The sequence below is a fragment of the Lonchura striata genome, chromosome 2 (genome assembly GCF_046129695.1).
Source record: "Lonchura striata isolate bLonStr1 chromosome 2, bLonStr1.mat, whole genome shotgun sequence".
Taxonomy (NCBI): Eukaryota; Metazoa; Chordata; class Aves; order Passeriformes; family Estrildidae; genus Lonchura; species Lonchura striata.
In genome coordinates this window covers 55990595-56009469 of record NC_134604.1, presented here as the reverse complement: position 1 = coordinate 56009469, position 18875 = coordinate 55990595, and the positions used below count along the sequence as shown (strand labels likewise).

The 18875-nt window shown below is 34.4% G+C and overlaps 1 protein-coding gene across 2 annotated transcripts in view; it reads right to left on the bottom strand.

Moving 5' to 3' along the window:
• DIAPH3 (diaphanous related formin 3) overlaps positions 1 to 18875 on the bottom strand; it is a 200363-nt gene that overhangs the window by 159076 nt on the left and 22412 nt on the right. For both annotated transcript variants that reach the window (XM_031504802.2, XM_077781371.1), the window contains exons 4-9: positions 18010 to 18114; positions 12322 to 12452; positions 10139 to 10213; positions 9903 to 9972; positions 9403 to 9539; positions 8845 to 8950 (exon numbers count right to left, since the gene is read on the bottom strand). In XM_031504802.2, coding sequence (XP_031360662.2) covers positions 8845 to 8950; positions 9403 to 9539; positions 9903 to 9972; positions 10139 to 10213; positions 12322 to 12452; positions 18010 to 18114 — 624 coding nt within the window. The remainder of the gene's footprint in view (positions 1 to 8844; positions 8951 to 9402; positions 9540 to 9902; positions 9973 to 10138; positions 10214 to 12321; positions 12453 to 18009; positions 18115 to 18875) is intronic.

The following is an 18875-nucleotide window of genomic DNA, read 5'->3' as shown; positions in this document are numbered from 1 at the left end:
ATACAACAAATTAATAATTAGGCATTACATCATTTCTAATTATGAAACTACTATCATCTTATAAATAAGCTAGTTAAATTCCTGATCAGCCATGTGAGCTATAAATATCAAACTCTAGTTCACAAATTTCCATAAAAATAAATATTTTGTCACTCCACTGAATTTTATCATTTTATACAAATATCAAGTTCCTTTAGCCAATGAACTTTAGCAGATAAAGCATAATAATGGACATATAAAAATCATTGCAAATATACATTTATTCATACATATATATAAGAAGTTATTGACAGAATACAATCTGTGTACAGTGAAACATATCTATTTTTTAAAGGCTGAGTAAATTAAACTAATCTTGACAAACAGAATGGGGTTTTTTTCCACTTGTTTTTGAAATAGTCATTCTTTAAGCATACTGAGCATTATAGACTACTTCATGGGAATCACTCCTTCAACTCAAAAGAAAGAATCAGGCCAACTGCTGAGCAGATCCTCTTCTGAAAAATCAGAAGAGACTCATCTTGAAAACCCATAGCCAGGAGCACCAGGAAATCACTGTCCAGATTCACAAGCTTTTGGAATGATGGCAACTTACTGTTTACCTCTCATACTGATTAAAAGAGCAATTATATCCTTTTTTTGCCCTCTTTATTTGTTTGTATGTTTTGCTTCAATTTACAAAAAATATGTTATTCAAGTAATTCCAGCATTTTACAGGCTTTTTAAAAGCACTGACCATTAGAATTCTATTTGGACCTATGTCAATAATTAAAGCAATCTGGTTCAAATACTTTGCTGTAAAGCCTAAAAGAGCCTTTGCTGTATAGTCTAAAAAAATTATGATGCATTATGCCTTAGGTGACACTGGAAAGATGCTATCCCAGTCATCTTCAAAGTATGCGTAATTCCAGTGCTGAATTTACATATGGTCACAAGAACAACTATGTAAAAAGATGTACAAGCTACTTTGATACAGATTGTGAGAAAAAATAGTACCTTTTAGGTTTCCAGAAGGAACATGCTAAGATTACATAATAGCACAGACCACAGCTATTATCTCGCCTTTATCCTACTGCAAAGTATGTAAGCATGAGAGTAGCTTTATATATTATTTCAGCTGAGCTGTTATGGAAGTGAGTGGCAATTAGCATAATTTAGGCCTGTTTGATTGCAGTATTAGTCTATGTAGATGAACTTACTAGCTAACACTCTAGAAGAGAACAGCTTAATTATGAGAACAGAGATGTAACAAATGTAAAAAATCTGTTAATGTGAACCTGCTGAGAAAATCAAGCAGACTGTGAGCTACAACAGGTTTTTAGAGACCAAGGGTTGGAATGACCCCAATTAAGCATGAGGTATTTGCCACCCAAACCCATAAAGGATGGTATTTGGAGTCACTTGAAAAGAGAACCTCAAGGGCCCCACAATTCTGCACTAGGAGTTGGGACCATCTTTTCAGCTTCTGGAGATGTCTGAAAGGACAAGAATGCTCAAGGAAGGATGCAATGGTTGGAACCACTGTCCTAACCCATCCAATACCTCTCCTGGATAAAAGCTGTCACAACGGCATTTATTCTTAGAATACTCTGTCATACCATGTACCTTGCATCAACAGTTACTTGAAAACAGTAATAGAAGGAAGGAAAGAACAAGCTTTGCTCCTTCTTCTTACTTGAAGAAAGAGCTGAAATTAACTTCTATTCCCTCAGAACTTCTATGAAATTCAGTACATGCAAATATCTACATTTGAATAATAAAACTATTGTTTGTATTTTATTGACATAAATAAGGAAAATCATACTCAATTAAATATAAAAAATCACAGAATGTCCTGAGTGGGAAGGGATTCAAAAGGATCAAGTCTGACTCCCAGCCCTGCACAGGGAAGTCCCAAGAATCACACCTTGTGCCTGAGAGCATTGTCCAAATGCTTCTTGAACTCAGACAGGCTTAGTGCTGTGACCACTTCCATGGGAAGCTGTTCCAGTGCCCAACCACCCTTTGGGTGAAAAATTGATACCAAATCCTAACATCTAACTTAAATATTCCCTGACACAGCTTCAGGCTGTTCCCTTGCGTCTTGTAAGTGGTCACCAGAGAAGAGATCAGTGTCTACCCCTCCTCTTCCCCTCACGAGGAAGTTGCAGATTGCAATGAGAACGCCCCTTAGTCTCCTCTTCTCTAGGCTGAACAGACCAAACAACCTCAACTACTCCTCACACAGCTTCCCCCCAAGGACCTTCACCATCCTCATTGCCCTCCATTGGACACATTCTGGACTGTTGTTTTATGTTATGTCCTTCTTGTATTGCATACAACTGCATACAAGACTCAAAAGTATTATTTAAATCAACTGCATAAGTGTTCTGATAGACTTGTGTAACTTACTCCAGTGTTAGACAATAATCAAGTTAGAACACCTAAACAAAATAATACACCATCAGTAGAGGGTAAGAAGAATCAAAACTAACCAATCAAACATGAAAACATATTAAGAGAGACTAAGAACTTTGAAGGATAATTTGCAAAAAGCATCTATGATTAACATGTCCAATTCCTCAAAGATAACAAAAGAAGGAAAACAACAATAGAATCTTAGGGTCAGTAACAGAACATGGTGTAAAGAAGTGTCCAAAGAAAACAAAGCAACACAAACAGCAACTTCACTTTGCATTCACTTTATCATACTGGTGTATGAAAGGATATCACAAAGTAGAACAAAGACAAAACAGTTCAAAAGTGGCAGAAGAACTCAGAGAAACAAGCCAACATGAGAAGTAACAAAAGAGCATTCACTCTTCAAACATTCAAAGCCTTAAAAAAATTGAGGACAAAATAACTGTACTTGCTATTACATCCAAGTTTATACTGAAATTTATCTTGACACTGAAGAAAATGACGATGGTAGAAATTATATTTACATTTAAAAGGTCATTTCCAGGAAGATCTGGACAACTACAGATGGGCAAGTTTGACTTTTTCTATAGTAGAAATATATTTTGTATAGTTGAGAACAAAATTAATGAGTGATACAAAAAATGTAATATGAATAGACAGTATAAATAAATGGCTTTGCAAAGCAAAGTCCTATTTCATGAATCAATGAAAGGTGTTTGAAAGGCCCAAGGAGCAGGCAAGAATGCTCCAACATAAGTCTGGACTTCAAAAATTTAAACAAGTTTGCAAAATATCAAAACAATTCAGAAAAATGTAGGAAACAGCATGCTAAGTAGCCAAATCAAAAATCCTACTAGTAATAAATAATATTGAGTTTGATGTTTAAAAGTTTGGTTTTGGCTCAAAAATTATGTTGTAATAAATTCTGTTGAAGTAATATTTCCTAATGGTTTCCCCCCTGCCTCACTGTAAGTCTGCTGTTCTATGTTTTGTTAGCAAAGTATTTAACAGACTTGGCAAGGCAATGAAAGCCTGTTCCTGTCCTTTCGCCATATTCCATACAGTGAGGGCAATTAGATCATCACCTGATGAGTAAAAATAAACACCCTCACATATCAAAGAGGAACATACTTATGGTGTGTCTTCTTTCAGAAAGGTATTGGCATTACATTAGTGGCACTCAGCTTTAAAAGAACTCAGTTAAATAGAAATATAGCTAATAACAACACAACATTGACTGTTTTGCCTTAAATAAAGTATGTTTCCAGGAGAAAGATCTTCCCAATTTGGGGCTTCTTTGAAGTTATAAATAAAAAACAAGCCTTGGTTATTCTTCTCTTCTTCTAAAGCTGCTAAACAGATAACAATTTGAGCCTTTAACTGTCACAGTGGATTTTTCATCTTTGCAGTGCCTGTCAGAACAATTCTTATGATACTTCTCCTCCCTGAAATATGTTATTGCCCTCATTTTATACAATTTGCTTCTGTATGTATGTCTACAGTATTTTAGAAACTTAGGGGAAAATAGGACTTTGTTAACTTATCAATTATTTTCTTCAAATTCAAACAAAACTTCTGTATTACTCTTCAAGCCTGTTTCTGCACAAGTACTTTTTCCTGAGAGTTACTCTAATATGTTTGTTACTGCCAAAGCATCACTCTACACTAGGTAAAAAAGAAGGGTGCTAACCCCAGCAAAGGAAACTACAACAACAAAAAGATAAATACAAATAATATAATTCTCAAAAGCCAACACTACAATACCAAAAATTTTGAAACCAGCTAAGGTGCTCAGTCCACTTTTGAAAAGTAGACTGAATAAAATCTTCCAGAAATGGACTCAACAGCAACCAACAGAGATGAGAGGTTCTGCTGCACAACCAAGCACTTCTGAATACAGAAAAAGCTCCTTGTATTGAATGTTTGTCTGTAGTCCTCTACAGTCTTGTTCAGGACATGTGGCCTTGTAGCCCACTTATTTTTGCTAATAACAGGCTATGGGTTTTGTATGAAGCTAACATCAATCACATGCTTCCAGATCTCTCAAGCTTCATTGAGACTTGGCTTGCCTGTCTGGAGCTCAGTTTTGACTTACTTAGTTGCAACAGGATTTGTCTACTAACAAAATCACTATCACCCCATCAGTTGCACATTTTTCTTATCCTTGTACAAGTCTCTGGAATAAAGTTTACCATTACAACATTTCTGTAACTAGTGGATATAATATGACTGCAAATGAAATGCAGCATAGAAATGTATAGTTATGGGATGAGGCGGAGAATTGTTAGCACTACTGAGAGCAATTTTATTAGACCACTAAGACATCACTCAGACTAAAAATTAAATCCTTGGCTTTGAATACCAAGTGTATTTTTTAGGCTCACAAACTGCACAAGTTACAATGTCACAACAGAAGAATTTGAACATCACAAGTGGTTTAAAATGCAAGCAACCAAACCAGTTAAATTTACTGCAATAAAACCTTACTGAATATAGTGTCTTATTATCTGAGTATGGACTTTATTCTTAAAGCTTTTTGTTTTGGTATGGTCCACTTTATGAGTATTTGTCTTCCCCTTCAGCAGCCAAGACAAAAATTTTTACTTCCCCTAATTCTGATCTTATTTAGTTGAAACAAGTTATACCATCTCCAGTTCTTCTCTCTGGAGTACAAAATCTTTCATTCAATTGCACTTTCTGTATTCAATTAGTTGTGCCATTCAAAACCAGTAATTCAGTGCACTGACAGCTGCCACCAACACCTGCTGTCCTGTTAACATCAGTGAGGCATTTCAATGATTGTAGACTTCACTACCATAGAGTCAGTACCAAAGTACAGTACTACAAGGTTACATTTATATTTCAACTTCATGTTGTTTGATTATACACAATTTGGAATCTTTGTCATTGTTATGACAGCAGTTTAAAACACAGTATGTTTTCTTGCAAAACACTATGTGAATGGACTGTTAAGCAAGGAAACAGCATTTATCACAGATTATTTAAACTACCAGTGAATAGTCAATCAGAGAAAAAGTACTAGTATGAAAATCCTGATCAAGAGCAAACTATAGTTTTATCTTTGAGACAGCAAGGCAATTTCAATGAAAGGATATCTACAGATGTTATTGTATCCAAAAAAAAGATTATTTTAATTTCCCAAATCAACACAGTACATATGTATGTGTTACTCAAACAGAGCCATGATACAACTATGAAAAGCAAGAAATTGATCAGTAAGAGGTACTGCTATTCTAGTATTTCTTCTCAAATTTGATGAAGTGGGAATTAAATTGCAGTTCAGAACTAGAACATACTTTAGCCTTCCTGAAACAAAGAAGACGATGACCCATTGGATAATATTAGCTAACTATTTATTTGAGTAGGAATACAAAGTAATAGTGAAAGTCCCAAACACAAGCCTACAAAAAGCAGAATGAGAAAAAGTTATACAAAAGGAAAGAAAAACAAGTCTAAGCAAGACAGATTGCTTACACATCTAGATTTGAGTAAATTAAATCACAAAATGTTTTTTCTAAGTTTAAAAACTTTTTAAAGGATTAAAGATAAAGGCAAGAGCAGGAACCTGATAGGAGATCAAAAACATTTGAATCATACTCAAAGTGAAACTAATTTGATACCTAGCAGTTAGTATAAAATACTTAAATCACACAAGATCACAATAATCAGAAATTAGTTTGTGCAGTCTTGACATTTAGGTAAGGTAAGCTTTGTTCTGATTGACCCTATTACATAAGCAGTTATGGAAAGGACCTCATTAGCACAGAGCAATCAAGAATCACCAAGTTACTCAGCAAACCAAAATGTCACAGCCATCTCACATCCTCATATTATTAAATTATAAAGATTAAATGGTATTCCCTGACAATTAAAAACACTAGGTAGATATTGATGAATGCCTAGGATCTTTTACTTTGTCACTAAAACACTTCTAGGATGCACATGAACCTGCATGTTTCCACAGGGATGAGCAGTATTCTTTTTTCAGGAATTTAACCAGGAAAGGAAAAATTGCAGCTTTGTTTCACCATTGTTCCTCTTCTCAATCTTAACTGGAAAATTAGAAGGAGATGGCATCTGCAACTAAATCTGCATGGAAGAATAACACTCTCCTGTTAAACCTCCTGCTTGAGAACCAGAGGTGAAAGTTGATTAGAGAGTATAAGCACTCATTTGATTCTCCTAGAAGAATGAGAAGAAGGCAATAAACAAGTTGTTGTTGTTTTTTTCCTAACTTTCTTACATATCAAGATGGCTTGTGTCAGAAGAGCTGTATTTCTATATTTCCTGCCTCCATGACTTGAACAAGCAAAGCATTAGACTTTACAGTTGTCATCATAAATACACAAGGTACCAGACTGCCCGGTATGCCTTTTAGGCTTAAGATGTTAAACTACATTTACCTTAACAAAACCAGAAACTTGATATTACTCCTGGCAGTAGCTATATGTTCAGAATAAGACTACTAATCTTGTCTTGAACCAAAACCAATTAAGTATGCTTTCCATAATTTTAGATTTTATGAAAGATAGAACATCTTTTGCATTCAACAAATGCAAAAAATAGATAGAGCTTTTACTAAAAATACAAAAATCACCCTACTGAGGCCTTTTATGTATTCAGTCTTCTAGTAACAGAAATGTTAAGTCAATTCAAAATTGAAAAGGTCAGTTGTTAGTGTCAAATTGAACTGCCACAAAGCAAGCATACATACATCAAGCAGACAATCAAGGCAAGTATGCCAAGTAACTGACAACTGTAAACTTCTGTCTCATTAAAACCATGTCAAATTAACCACCAGGTCAATGTCATTGTTAGGAAAGTTTACAGCTGATTCACATGAGGAGGCTTGATTTTTCTGGTCTTAAAAAATAGAAATATAGAAACCATTTATGAAGTCTGTAAAAGTAAATATCAAAAAGCCTTGTAGCAGAAGGAACATACTTTAATGAAAGTTTAACCAAAAAAAAAAAAAAAGAGAGAAGAACTTTTAATGAGTTTCCATGTCTACACAAGACATAGCAAACTAAATGGCAAAGCATTACCTATTTGCATGAACTTCAGGCTAACACTCTCAGCAAAGCCAAAAAAATATGTTTAGAATAAGTATTTTAGCAGAAGTATTGCAATGGTAATATTTAGAGAAATTCTCACTTTTAACAATGCTTCTATCTTCTATATTAGAGGATGACAAAACACCAGATGGAGGTATAGTCCAATTGATAGAAGGAATAACTAGTAGAAACAAATGTTTTTAATATCTGAAGAGTAGCCTAGAAAAATTCAAATTGCTACTGTATAGGTAACTCAGCTGAAGTTTTCTGCACCGATTTGGTTATCGCACCAGTGATCTCATCTTGCTCATGGAGCTGAGCACCCCTGCAGTGGGTACCCATCATGGGTAAAACAAGAGGTACAAAGGATTAACTTAATCTGCCTGATGGCTCAAATAGAGCAATGGCTTGCTTTAAGAGGAGTTCCACATGCATTTTCAACTATAAAGAAAAGGAAGTTAAAGACAGTATTTTGTAATAGTAACAAAGAGTTGATGTGGGAAATACAAGCACAGAGAGCTACCAAGGCCTCAAACATAAAAGTTCAGAGATAGAGATGGATACAGTGTTTGACCTTGGAGAAGGCTTGAAGCTTTAGAATAGAATAGTGAAACACACTTGAAATAAGAATAAAGATTTGCAGTTTAAGCCAAAATATGTTTTAAGCAAGTAGAAATATGTCTCATGTAAGCAAATAAATATGTTAAGCAAATAGTAGATTTTAAAGATTTTAAATTATGAACAGCTCTCAGTTCAACCCGATTACATGAATAGCAATGAGTTCACATCTACACTCTCAGATCAATGATTTATAATGATCATTCAAACAAAGTTAATACTTTGTGCCTTCCAGCAGTAAACTCTACATCCAACTGAAGCAAAATGAAAATAAGGTGAAAGTTTTCTTTCCTCAGACCCTCTGAGTGCAATTTTATGATATCATAAGGTGAGCATGAGAGACAGACCTCCCAATGATTTAAAACATTAATTATAAATTCCAGTTCCATAAATACTTGCTTTTTTATTATTATCAATATCCAATTTCAACAAATATTTCCAGAAGTGATATGATCTTTTTGCATCCAAACATATGACTTAACTTTTATTTTAAATATATACTTTCTTTTAACTCATAAAGCTAAGATCTCAGTGAAGAGAAATCAACAAATTGACCTGCAACACCCCCATGTTTTCAGGCTGAATCTTCCCATGCCACACCTTGAAAGACAAAATGATAAATAATATGCCAAAATTTGACCCCAACTGGAAACAGTACCCCTACTCCTTTTTATTGTAATGACTTGTTCAGTCCAGAAAAACATGTAATTTTATTTTCACTTATTGCAGTGGTTAAAAAAAAGTTACTTACTTGCAGCTGTACTGAGTTATCCTGAAGACCTTCTACAATAGGAGAGAATCTATCAACATTCCTCTCCTCTGCTGCTGCTGTTACAGCTTCCAATATTTTTTCAAGGCTGTGAGAAAAGAGTATTAATTCACTCAGGAGAGATATTTAAACTTAGTTATTTACTATCGTAAAACCCATGTTGCCAAATTATTCACCTACCTCAATTTCTTGTAAACAAATTTAAAATGTTTAAGCAATAGTTGTTGCCTTTAGACATTTTTGTAACCAAAGGATGACTTACTGGATTACCAGGGTTAAAAAAAGTATGCTAATAAATATTAAGCAAAAGAATTGCTGCATAACTATTTCCATCTAACCAGTACATCTAGATGTGAAAAAGAAAACTCACTGATATGGCCACGATAAAAAAACACACAAAGGTATTCTGAGAACTGACAATATACTACAGATATTACTTTAAAACCTAAATTGAAAATTTTATCATTTCATTGAGATACAACTATAATTTGGGATATTGTAAAATTAACTTACTATTTCTTGCTTAAATACAGTACTTACATGTTTTCCTCTCCAACAATGCACATTGCAGATAAGAGTTTAACTATATCCGTCATCATGTTAGTTTGCTTGGGATCAATTGCTTTGGTCAGCAACAAAAGGCTTCTCTCTTCTCCCAAAATTCTTTCCAACCCATACTAAACAACAGAAGAACATTTGTAAGAGAGGGATTCCAAATGACCAGCAAGCACCTAAATGACACCATTCCCCTCAAGTAGGTATTTCAAATTACAGTTTAGTCTGTGAAATAACAAAAAGAGAGAAAAGTGCCAAATAGGTCACTTATTCTGTAAGAAAGACATATAACAGCATCAAAAGTTTACATTATTGTCTTTGAACATTTCAGAGAGAAAGTGGCAGACTTCTGGGCGACAGAAAGAACTTCAAACCACAACTGACCAACCCATCACTTCACCAAATTGCATGGACTTATACTCATCAGGTACCTTATCTAATTGAACTGTAGTAATTTAGTTTCTAGAATAAATAAAATCCCATACCTTATTATTCATGAATGCTCTCAAACACTGTATAACTTTATGCTGGCTCCTTTTCACAAGTCTGTCCTGACTGAATAAATCAAAAATTTAGTGTAAATACATGATCTTTAAATATTAAGAAAAGTTAACTTTATATTAAGACTTTATATTAAGATATTTATATATATAATTAGAGATTATATATAATTTACATTCTATTTATATTTAGAAAAGCTAATTTTATATTAAATCCTTACTTTTTTGTCTCAACCAATCGTTCCAAAACATCCAACAGCAGTCCCAGACCTTCTTGGCCAAAGTTTTCAACCCAGCTAGAGAGAAAGACATTTTAAAAAAATGACATTTCAAAAACTAATCACAGTGAAAGAAAATTGTCACCATAAATAAATAAAAAATAAAATAAAATAAAATAAAATAAAATAAAATAAAATAAAATAAATAAAAGCATGTGTTAAATCCAAAATATCTTCAAGAAAACACAACAAAAATTTTAAATTTCAGCTACTACCAAAGGCATCTTTTGATGAGGTTAAACACTTGGCCAGTTGTTTTTTCACGAGAGATGCTTCATGGTCCTGTTTAGTATTGCTCAAAACCCCTGCATACCAAATACAAGTAACACCACACTGACAGTAGCACAATTATAGAAAGAAAAAAACAGATTTTTTTTTGTCTTCTGAAAGTAAATATATTATGAAAATAGATTTTCTCTTTCTCAGATGGGTGTTTTATTCTGAAATAAATTGGGCAAATAACTGGTAACTATTTTTGGCATATCTGTCCCAAAGATAATCCTACAAGATTAATTTCTTTGAACATTTTGTATTAGCAGAATTATATGCAGCTTCTTTGCTGTACATCCAACAGTTGGGGATGATCAACTAAGTACTGATGCACTCTTACTGCCTTTACCTCTGCTTCCACAAGAGAACAAAGACTACTTACACTACCCAAAGAAAACACTCAGCTTTTTGTCATTCTGACAAAATACTAAGTTATCAATGCTTTTATTTTCAATGTATTTTTTAAAAAATGTCTTCTTAATGAAAGTCAACGTGTTGCAACAATTACACAAAAGGGGAAGAAATAGTTGCAGATAACTACTTATCTGCAATAATATGTACACTAGATCACTTGAACCAGTTTTGATGAACTATGCTGGCAACTGTGAGGTCAAAACACCTAAATTATTTACCTGAAGATTAGTGACCAAGATTGTCCTTTTAGAAACTTTTTTTTTATAGTGATGGGAAAAAGCCACAGCTTTCTGCAGTAAACCATAGATTTCAACAACTGTTTCTAATTACCAGAGATCAAACAACTCAGTAACTCTTGATTTAGATTCTCTCTGTGAACTAAAAATACAATCTACAGAAAAGACTAATTGAAAACCCTTTGTAAGAATAACTCAGGCTACTGTAAAGCATGTTTCTTTCCACATAAACCATTACATATTCTAAATAAGATGACTCAAATAAGAAACAAATTAATATAAGGAAAGAAGCAAATAGCCATAGAGAAGACCCGCATCACCAACTCTGCCAAGCCAGACACAGAAAAAAGAAAGTTGTGAAATCCTTTTCTAATCATGTCTCAACATTTCATGTGCATTATCTTCAACTAACACCCTAAACAATTTCCCCAAATCATGTGTACAACCATTGTCTTAAATGTCAACTCTAAACAAAACAATGTAAATAGAATAGAAAAAAATATAATTTAATAAAACAAAGTCAGCATTCACAAATTAACCTGCATGGAACAAGTCAAAATTAAGACTTATCAGTGATTACTGAGGAGTTAACCTTGCTTCAAGACAGCACAGGTAACAAATGTAGTGCTTTCTTCTGTATAGGTAAGCCCTACTGGTACAGGATAAAATACCAGAAGGAAGGAAGGAAGAAAGCCTAAAGTACACTGGACAGAAGCAACAACACATTTTGAAATATATATGTAAATATATAGGTTTATTTATATATTTCTAAATATTTACATTTATATGCATATAAACTTATATATTTAGAAATATATAAACTTACACCAAGGTGCCTAACTTCCATTATCGATTACCCTGACAAAAATAAGTTAGAAGATAAAAGACTTAGAAAATATTTCAAAAATAAAAATGAAAAACAATTGACTACTTAGCACTAGGAAAAAAAGTGAACTGCTTCTGCATCCCATTTAATTTACCTTCTCTTAGTATTACCCTGTATAGATCAGCCAACTCTACTAAACATAACAGACCTATAGAGGATACATAATCAATGAAAAAGAGAGAAGTTAAAATCACTCACTACTGCATGCATACTCATTAACTGGAAAACCGTGAGACATGTACATCTACATATTCATTAATTTTAATCCATTAAGAAATTAGAATATTATTAATCTCTTCAACATGTGCTAATGGTGTTACCTGACAGGATTACTAGTCAAGGACACACGGAGAGACTCTAAGCAAGTGACTAGTCTTTCATCCGTTGACCCAGATTTTAAATCCTGAATAAATTCCTGAGGAGAAATCTTCCTACTGTTCTTGAGACTTCCCTGAAACACAGAAAATACACTTGTTCCTTATTTGGTGCATATAGAACTTTAATAGATTATTAACAGCTAAGCTTCATTTCTGTTCCATGAAAAATATATAATGTAGACCTCTAAATCCACAACTGATGCCTATCTACTATTTGCCAAATACTGACTAAATTTGGTCATTTTATTAATAAATTTATTATCAGCAGACAAAAACAACAGGCATGAAATGTGCAAATTTATCACGCATGCTCAGAAAAATAAAATTTTTGTATTGAATGGATTCTGTTTATGCATTGCAAACACCTTAACAGTCAATATTCAACAGAAGAAAAAAATAATTATGAGGTCCCCTGAAGAAGGGGCACATGTCCAGAAGGGTGACTGCACTATTATAAGCATACAGAGCCAAGAAGCAGCATACCAGAACACTCAGCATGTTACTGCAGTAACTTCTGCTCTTGCAGAAGTAGACATTCTTGTAGACATCAAAAAATAAGAAGACTAGTCCACCTAATATCCAGTTCACATGAAGGACAGATATATTTTCTACAGAACATATCTAAATACAAAAAAGCATGCATACAATGGTGCATAAAACTTAATTCATTGCAAGACTCCTTTTTTTGAAAATAGAAGCACAATTGTCATGTTACACAAAGAGACTTACTAAATAGTTCTTGATCAACTAGTGGCTTAAGTCAGTAATTGAAGAGAATTAGACTTGCAGTGCAATAATAACTTGAAATGATTCACTGTAAATGGTGAGATAGTCTTATTATATTATTATAGCTCTCATTATATTATTATTATATTAGTTTCATACAAGTGATGTTTTATCCCTTTGTTAGATCCTCAGGAAATACTGAGATGTAATATTTTCTTCTATGAAGTAGAAAATGATTAAATAGTTTCTAGCAAAGAAATTAAGTTAAAAGCTAGGAAGCATGGTTGACAGACTAGGCTGATGAGCTGCCATCCAGAAGGACCATCAACAGACAGGAAAAATGGGCAGAGGAATTTCAGGAAGTTCCACAACAGAAAACTGTAAATCTTGAACCTGAGGAAGAATAAACCCATGCACTAACATGTGCTGAGGCTACCAGCTGGAATGTAGGCTTGTAGGAAAATAGGAGTTGTGATGGATGACAAGCTGACCACAGGTAAGCGCATCATCAGCTGGTTGAAGGAGATGACCCTTCACCTCAGCTAAGCAGTGGTGAGACATCTGGAGAATTGTGTCCAGTTCCTGACTCCCCAGCATGAGAGATGTGGACATATTGGAATGAGTCCAGAAAGGGCTGTGGACCCAATTACAAGAGAATCTGTAGTACATGGAGAGGCTGCTAGAACTGAGATTGTTTAGCTCCAAGAAGAGAAGACTCAGGGGAACCCTATCAGAGAAAGGACAAGAAGAACAAATTGGAATACAGGAAATCTGTTAAACATAAGACAAACATAAATTTCTCCCCTCCTCCCTCTGTTTTCTTAAGCATGAGGCTGGTAAAGCACTGGAACAGATTCCTCAGGCATACTGTGTAGTCTCCCCTATCAGAGATATTAAAATTGGAATAGATAAGAAGTTGGATGCGACTATCTCCAGGGTCTCATCTAGTTCTATTCCATGACTCTGTGACAACAGAACATTGGGGGCTATAACAGTCTCCACTCCAACTATATTTCCTCAGACTTGATAACAGATGCTCCTGACACGCAAAAAAAAAAAAAAACAAACAAAAAAAACCCAAAACAAAACAAAAAAAAAACCACCTGCTGCCCAGAACCATCCCAAAAATATAGCGTCTCATGTTATATTTTGAAACATCATGTGTAATACATGCAATGTCATTCCAAACATGTTTCTGAATTGTTGGGTATCCCTAGTTGCTTAAGTATGAGGGTAATTTCCAATAACTATGCTCCACCAAAAAAAATAGATGAGAGGTACTGCAAAGGATGAGGGTCGAGGTGAGAATCTGGAAGACACATCTAGGAAACCCAGAGAAAACTTTAAAAAATCAGGAACAATAAATGTTCCCACAAACAAAATGAAACTCAGAATTTTCAGTTTTCTTTCATGGATCATTCTAGCTAGACTCTGCATAGATAAGATAACAGACTGACTAGAGACAAAATGACCAAATGCTCAGCAGCCTTCATGACAAAGTATTTAACTAAATGCTACAAGAGAATTGGAAATTTCAAGAAGTCTCAAAAATTCTGCTGGCAGCTCCTGATGCGCATACACTACTTGATAAGCACAACTTGTATGCCTAAGCATAAGGATTAATATCCTGTGTGGAGAATCTGTCATTTCCAGTGACTTCTCCCAGCAGTTCCTGCTGTAAAATTGACAAAACTGATGGAACCAAAATACTTGTAAGTTGTCAGTAAAATTTCTTTTTTTTTTGATGCACAGTCATATAGGACAGTCATATGGACAGGACATACAGTTAAGGTGGTTAGAAGGGAGAGAGGGAATTTAATTTTGGAGGGAATTTAATATAATCAATAGCAAGTGTGTGCAGTGCAAAGGTCACATGGGACAGGAGCCCAGTCATACTAGAAGAATTCGCTAGAATGACATTTCAGAAAGCCTCTTGTGACACATCTGAAAACAGTGCCACATGCAGTGGAGACTCACATCAGCATTCAGAGGGTAACCAGTCATCCCATTTGAAACTCAGTCCCCCACTGGAACATTACCTTGTGCAAAAGAACCAGTAAACTGTGAATGTCTGTACAACAACCTACCACAGTGCTAAGTACTACTTATTCAGTTACGCCGAAGTTCTGCAACATAATAAGAATATGATACATCTGCCAGTGCTTAAATAAAATGAGAGCTGCATTTGGTATCAATTGTGAAACAGATTATATTAGCTGTAATTCAGCATGAGAAAAGCTGCTTAAGTTCAAAATGTTCAAGTTTACTGAGAAACAGGAAATATCTTGAGGCATCAGTGCCTCTAGAAATTTAATTGCTTAACTGAAGAACAACTGAGCAGATGCAACATGAAGTCAGCATTAATTAATCTAGTTAAAATATCACATGAGCACAATGTGAACAACAAAAACAAAGTATTGAGGAGAAAATTCAATTAAAAAACCTAGTTTGTCTGTTTTTCACTTTAAAAACCCAGTTTTGTGTGTTTGTGTGTTTGGGTTTTTTTAAAAACCCAGTTTGTGTGTAGTTTCAAACCTATGGTTGAGGAACATGATAGCAATGCTACTTTTATTTCCCCTTGAGTATTAACCTTATAACATGGAATTTTATTTTCAAAACTTTTCTTTTCTGCAAGTATTACTATGCAAAGAGGTGTGCTTTGTGATTGATTATTGGCAAGAAGTTGTGTACTTCTGAGAAAGAGAAACCCTGACACTGAGGTCAGTGATAAAGCTTTGATTACAGCAGAGCCCACTTTGATCACTGGAGGCTGTTTCATTTTCATTTATTCATTAGAGGTGCATCTCTGTTCTTCTTTAAGAACTATTTTAATAGTTCTTAAAATGATAATTACTTTAAATGAAACTTGCTCACTACTCTCCATAACATTTATGAATGACGATAGCTTTCCCAAGGCAAACTATCTTAGTACCCATGTCCTTAAAGTTCAAGAAGTATGAAATGAAGTACAAACTCTCAAAAGAAGTTACTGCAGTAACACATATAGAAGGAGAGGCCCGAGATAGGATTAGCTGCACACAATAGTCAGGAGCTACGTGGCATTTCAACTGTTCCAAAAAAGTATGACACTTTCACGAAGTCAAGGTACACAAAAAGTTAGCCAAGTACTCTTGGGGTGCAGTGCACTATTCTCTCTAGACTCAGAAGGCACTCAGTACAGCTAACTTAAGGAATGAAAGAGCATGCCCAGAACAAAGGTATTTCAATGGCAAGGGAAGGAATTTCCCATCCCAATAGCTCCAGCACTAATCCATAATCATCTGCAGCACAAGTGGATCAAAGTACTGAATCTGTGCCTCACTGAAACAGCCTCTCCTAGTACACAACAGGTGAACATCACTTCCAGTAAAGACACAAAAGCAGAAAGAGAGTTCAGAAAAGACAATTTTCCCTGCATGGATTGATCTTCAATCATCTCCCACCACAGAAAGAGGAATACGTCAGCTAGAAGCAGAGGAAGGGAACAGAAAGGAGAAAAGGCTTTTGGGGGCCTTGGGAAAACACACAAGGCAACAGTGTGTGATAACAAATCACTGCCCTGGGGGAGGAAACAGACCTGTCCTCTTCAACAAATCACTTTATACAATTTCTTTGGGCATAGTGCAAGAACGTCCATTACCAAATCACAAAGAAAAAAGGTAAATCATGAATGGTGCTCAGAAAGAAGGACAAATCAGATGTACTCTGTGGCCAAGAAGCAAAGACATGGAAACCTTTCTATTGACAAAGAAAGCCTTAACATCACCACTATCAGCATGCTATGATTTCAACAACAGATATGAATGCAGCAACTCTGCACATCCAGTCATATTCTATTATCTCATTATTTTTTAGATCAAAAAACTGAGGTCTTAAAATACATATGGAGGCTAGGGGTGCCAATATATATAGTAGCTCACATACTATTTTGGGTACATAAATTTCAAGAATGTTTTAAGATATACTACTCTGAAGTTTCTTGATTTCTCATGCTATTGCTATTTCTCTAAAAAAGAAAAACAAGCTAGACCTAATCTTCTGGTATTAAGGACCTGTTAAGCTATAGACAAGACTAGTAGCTTGGATAAACTCATCTTAAATAAAGTAATCTCTAGGCAGTTAGGTCCTGCACTAGGCATACCAAACTTGCTAAAAGTATAATATACATACTGTGAAGTAGATGGTAAGATAAATATCTCACTTAAATTACTATATTTAATGTTTTAATCTCTCAGTATTTAGTTACATCCAGGCAAATTTTACTGTTATCTTTAGTTACATACAGCAGTGAGAGTTGAAGATTCAAACATATGAATTCTAAAACAATCAGAATAACTGAGGACAGGATTAGCTATGCAGCATTTAGTGCAAGAGTTAGTTCTCATTCTGCAAAAACTAAGCACATTTTCTTATGCCAATTGAATCCTTAATTTGGCCCTTATATACAACTCCTTGCACTGCTTTAGAACAACCAATCATTATCTCTATAGGTAAAAAATGGCCAATAACTGATTTTGTGCACAACAATTTCATTATCAGCTATTACGTAGCATCAAACATGAAATCTATTTTAAGTCACACATGAAAAAGACTCATCAGTTGAGGAATTATTGTTAAACAATGCTAGAAAAGAAAAAGGTTCACACCACACTTTTGCAAGAAGTTTTTGCAAAATCTTTCCATCTCTACTCTTAGTCATACCTTTACCAAAAAGAAATGCTGGTTTCTGTATAGAAAACACATTTCAAGTACAAGTGACTATCTGCCACTGTAACCTGTAAAATAGTAAGACAGACGCAAACATTTTTAAAGGGCACTATGAGAAACAGAAGTTGGTCAAAGGAATGCACGCATCACTTTTTCTGACCAACAAGAAATAACATAAGCTTTTAGCCATTTACTTACAGACTTGGAAGCAGTACTAATATATTGCATCACCATTTCTTTTTTGGTATTAAAATCCTTTTCTCTCAATGGCATCTTCTTGTCTTCATTTAAATTCATATCTTCCTAGAATGGGATAGAAAAAAAAAAACAGTCTTAAATGCTATACATCAAAAGAATTATTTTAATGTAAGAGACTGACTTAAATAAAGACACAAAAATACAAACTCAAACAACTGAAAGCTGCTATGCAAACACTTTTCATAAGACGTCAATCAAAACCATAAAAATCCTTATCCATATTCCCTCTGAACTCAGACTGAAAGAAATCAAAACCAGTCAAATATGCTAGGATTAACAAGTGTATCACAACCATTTTTAGTACATTCTCTTCTTAGGAAAGACCTACAGTTCCACACACGCATGCACCAAACTACAGAAGAGCCTTATTGAATACTTCTCAACATATTTATAAACGTATTCAAACCAGTATTTTACATATTTTTAATTTCAATTTTAATTTTTAGTTTATTCTGTAATTCTCTTCCTCTATTCCCAAATGCTTCACCTTGGGAGCAGAACATGGTTTGCACTGAAACTAGTTCACAAATTAATAATCACCTTTACAATAAGAAAGGTCAAATTTCCTAAGGATTAAATCAAAACATTCAATCATTATCAAAACCCCATGATAATTCATTCACCCCAACATAAATCCAGAGGACAAAAAGAGCAGAGAGAGACCTACACTGGAAACTACACAAGTGACACTTCTGAATAGCACTATTTTTTTTTATTTCTGACACAGGGAGTTCTCCTGTTCCAGCCTAGAAATGCTCTGATCTTTGTAATCAGCTGCATATGTGTGAGAAATGGCATTTCTCAAC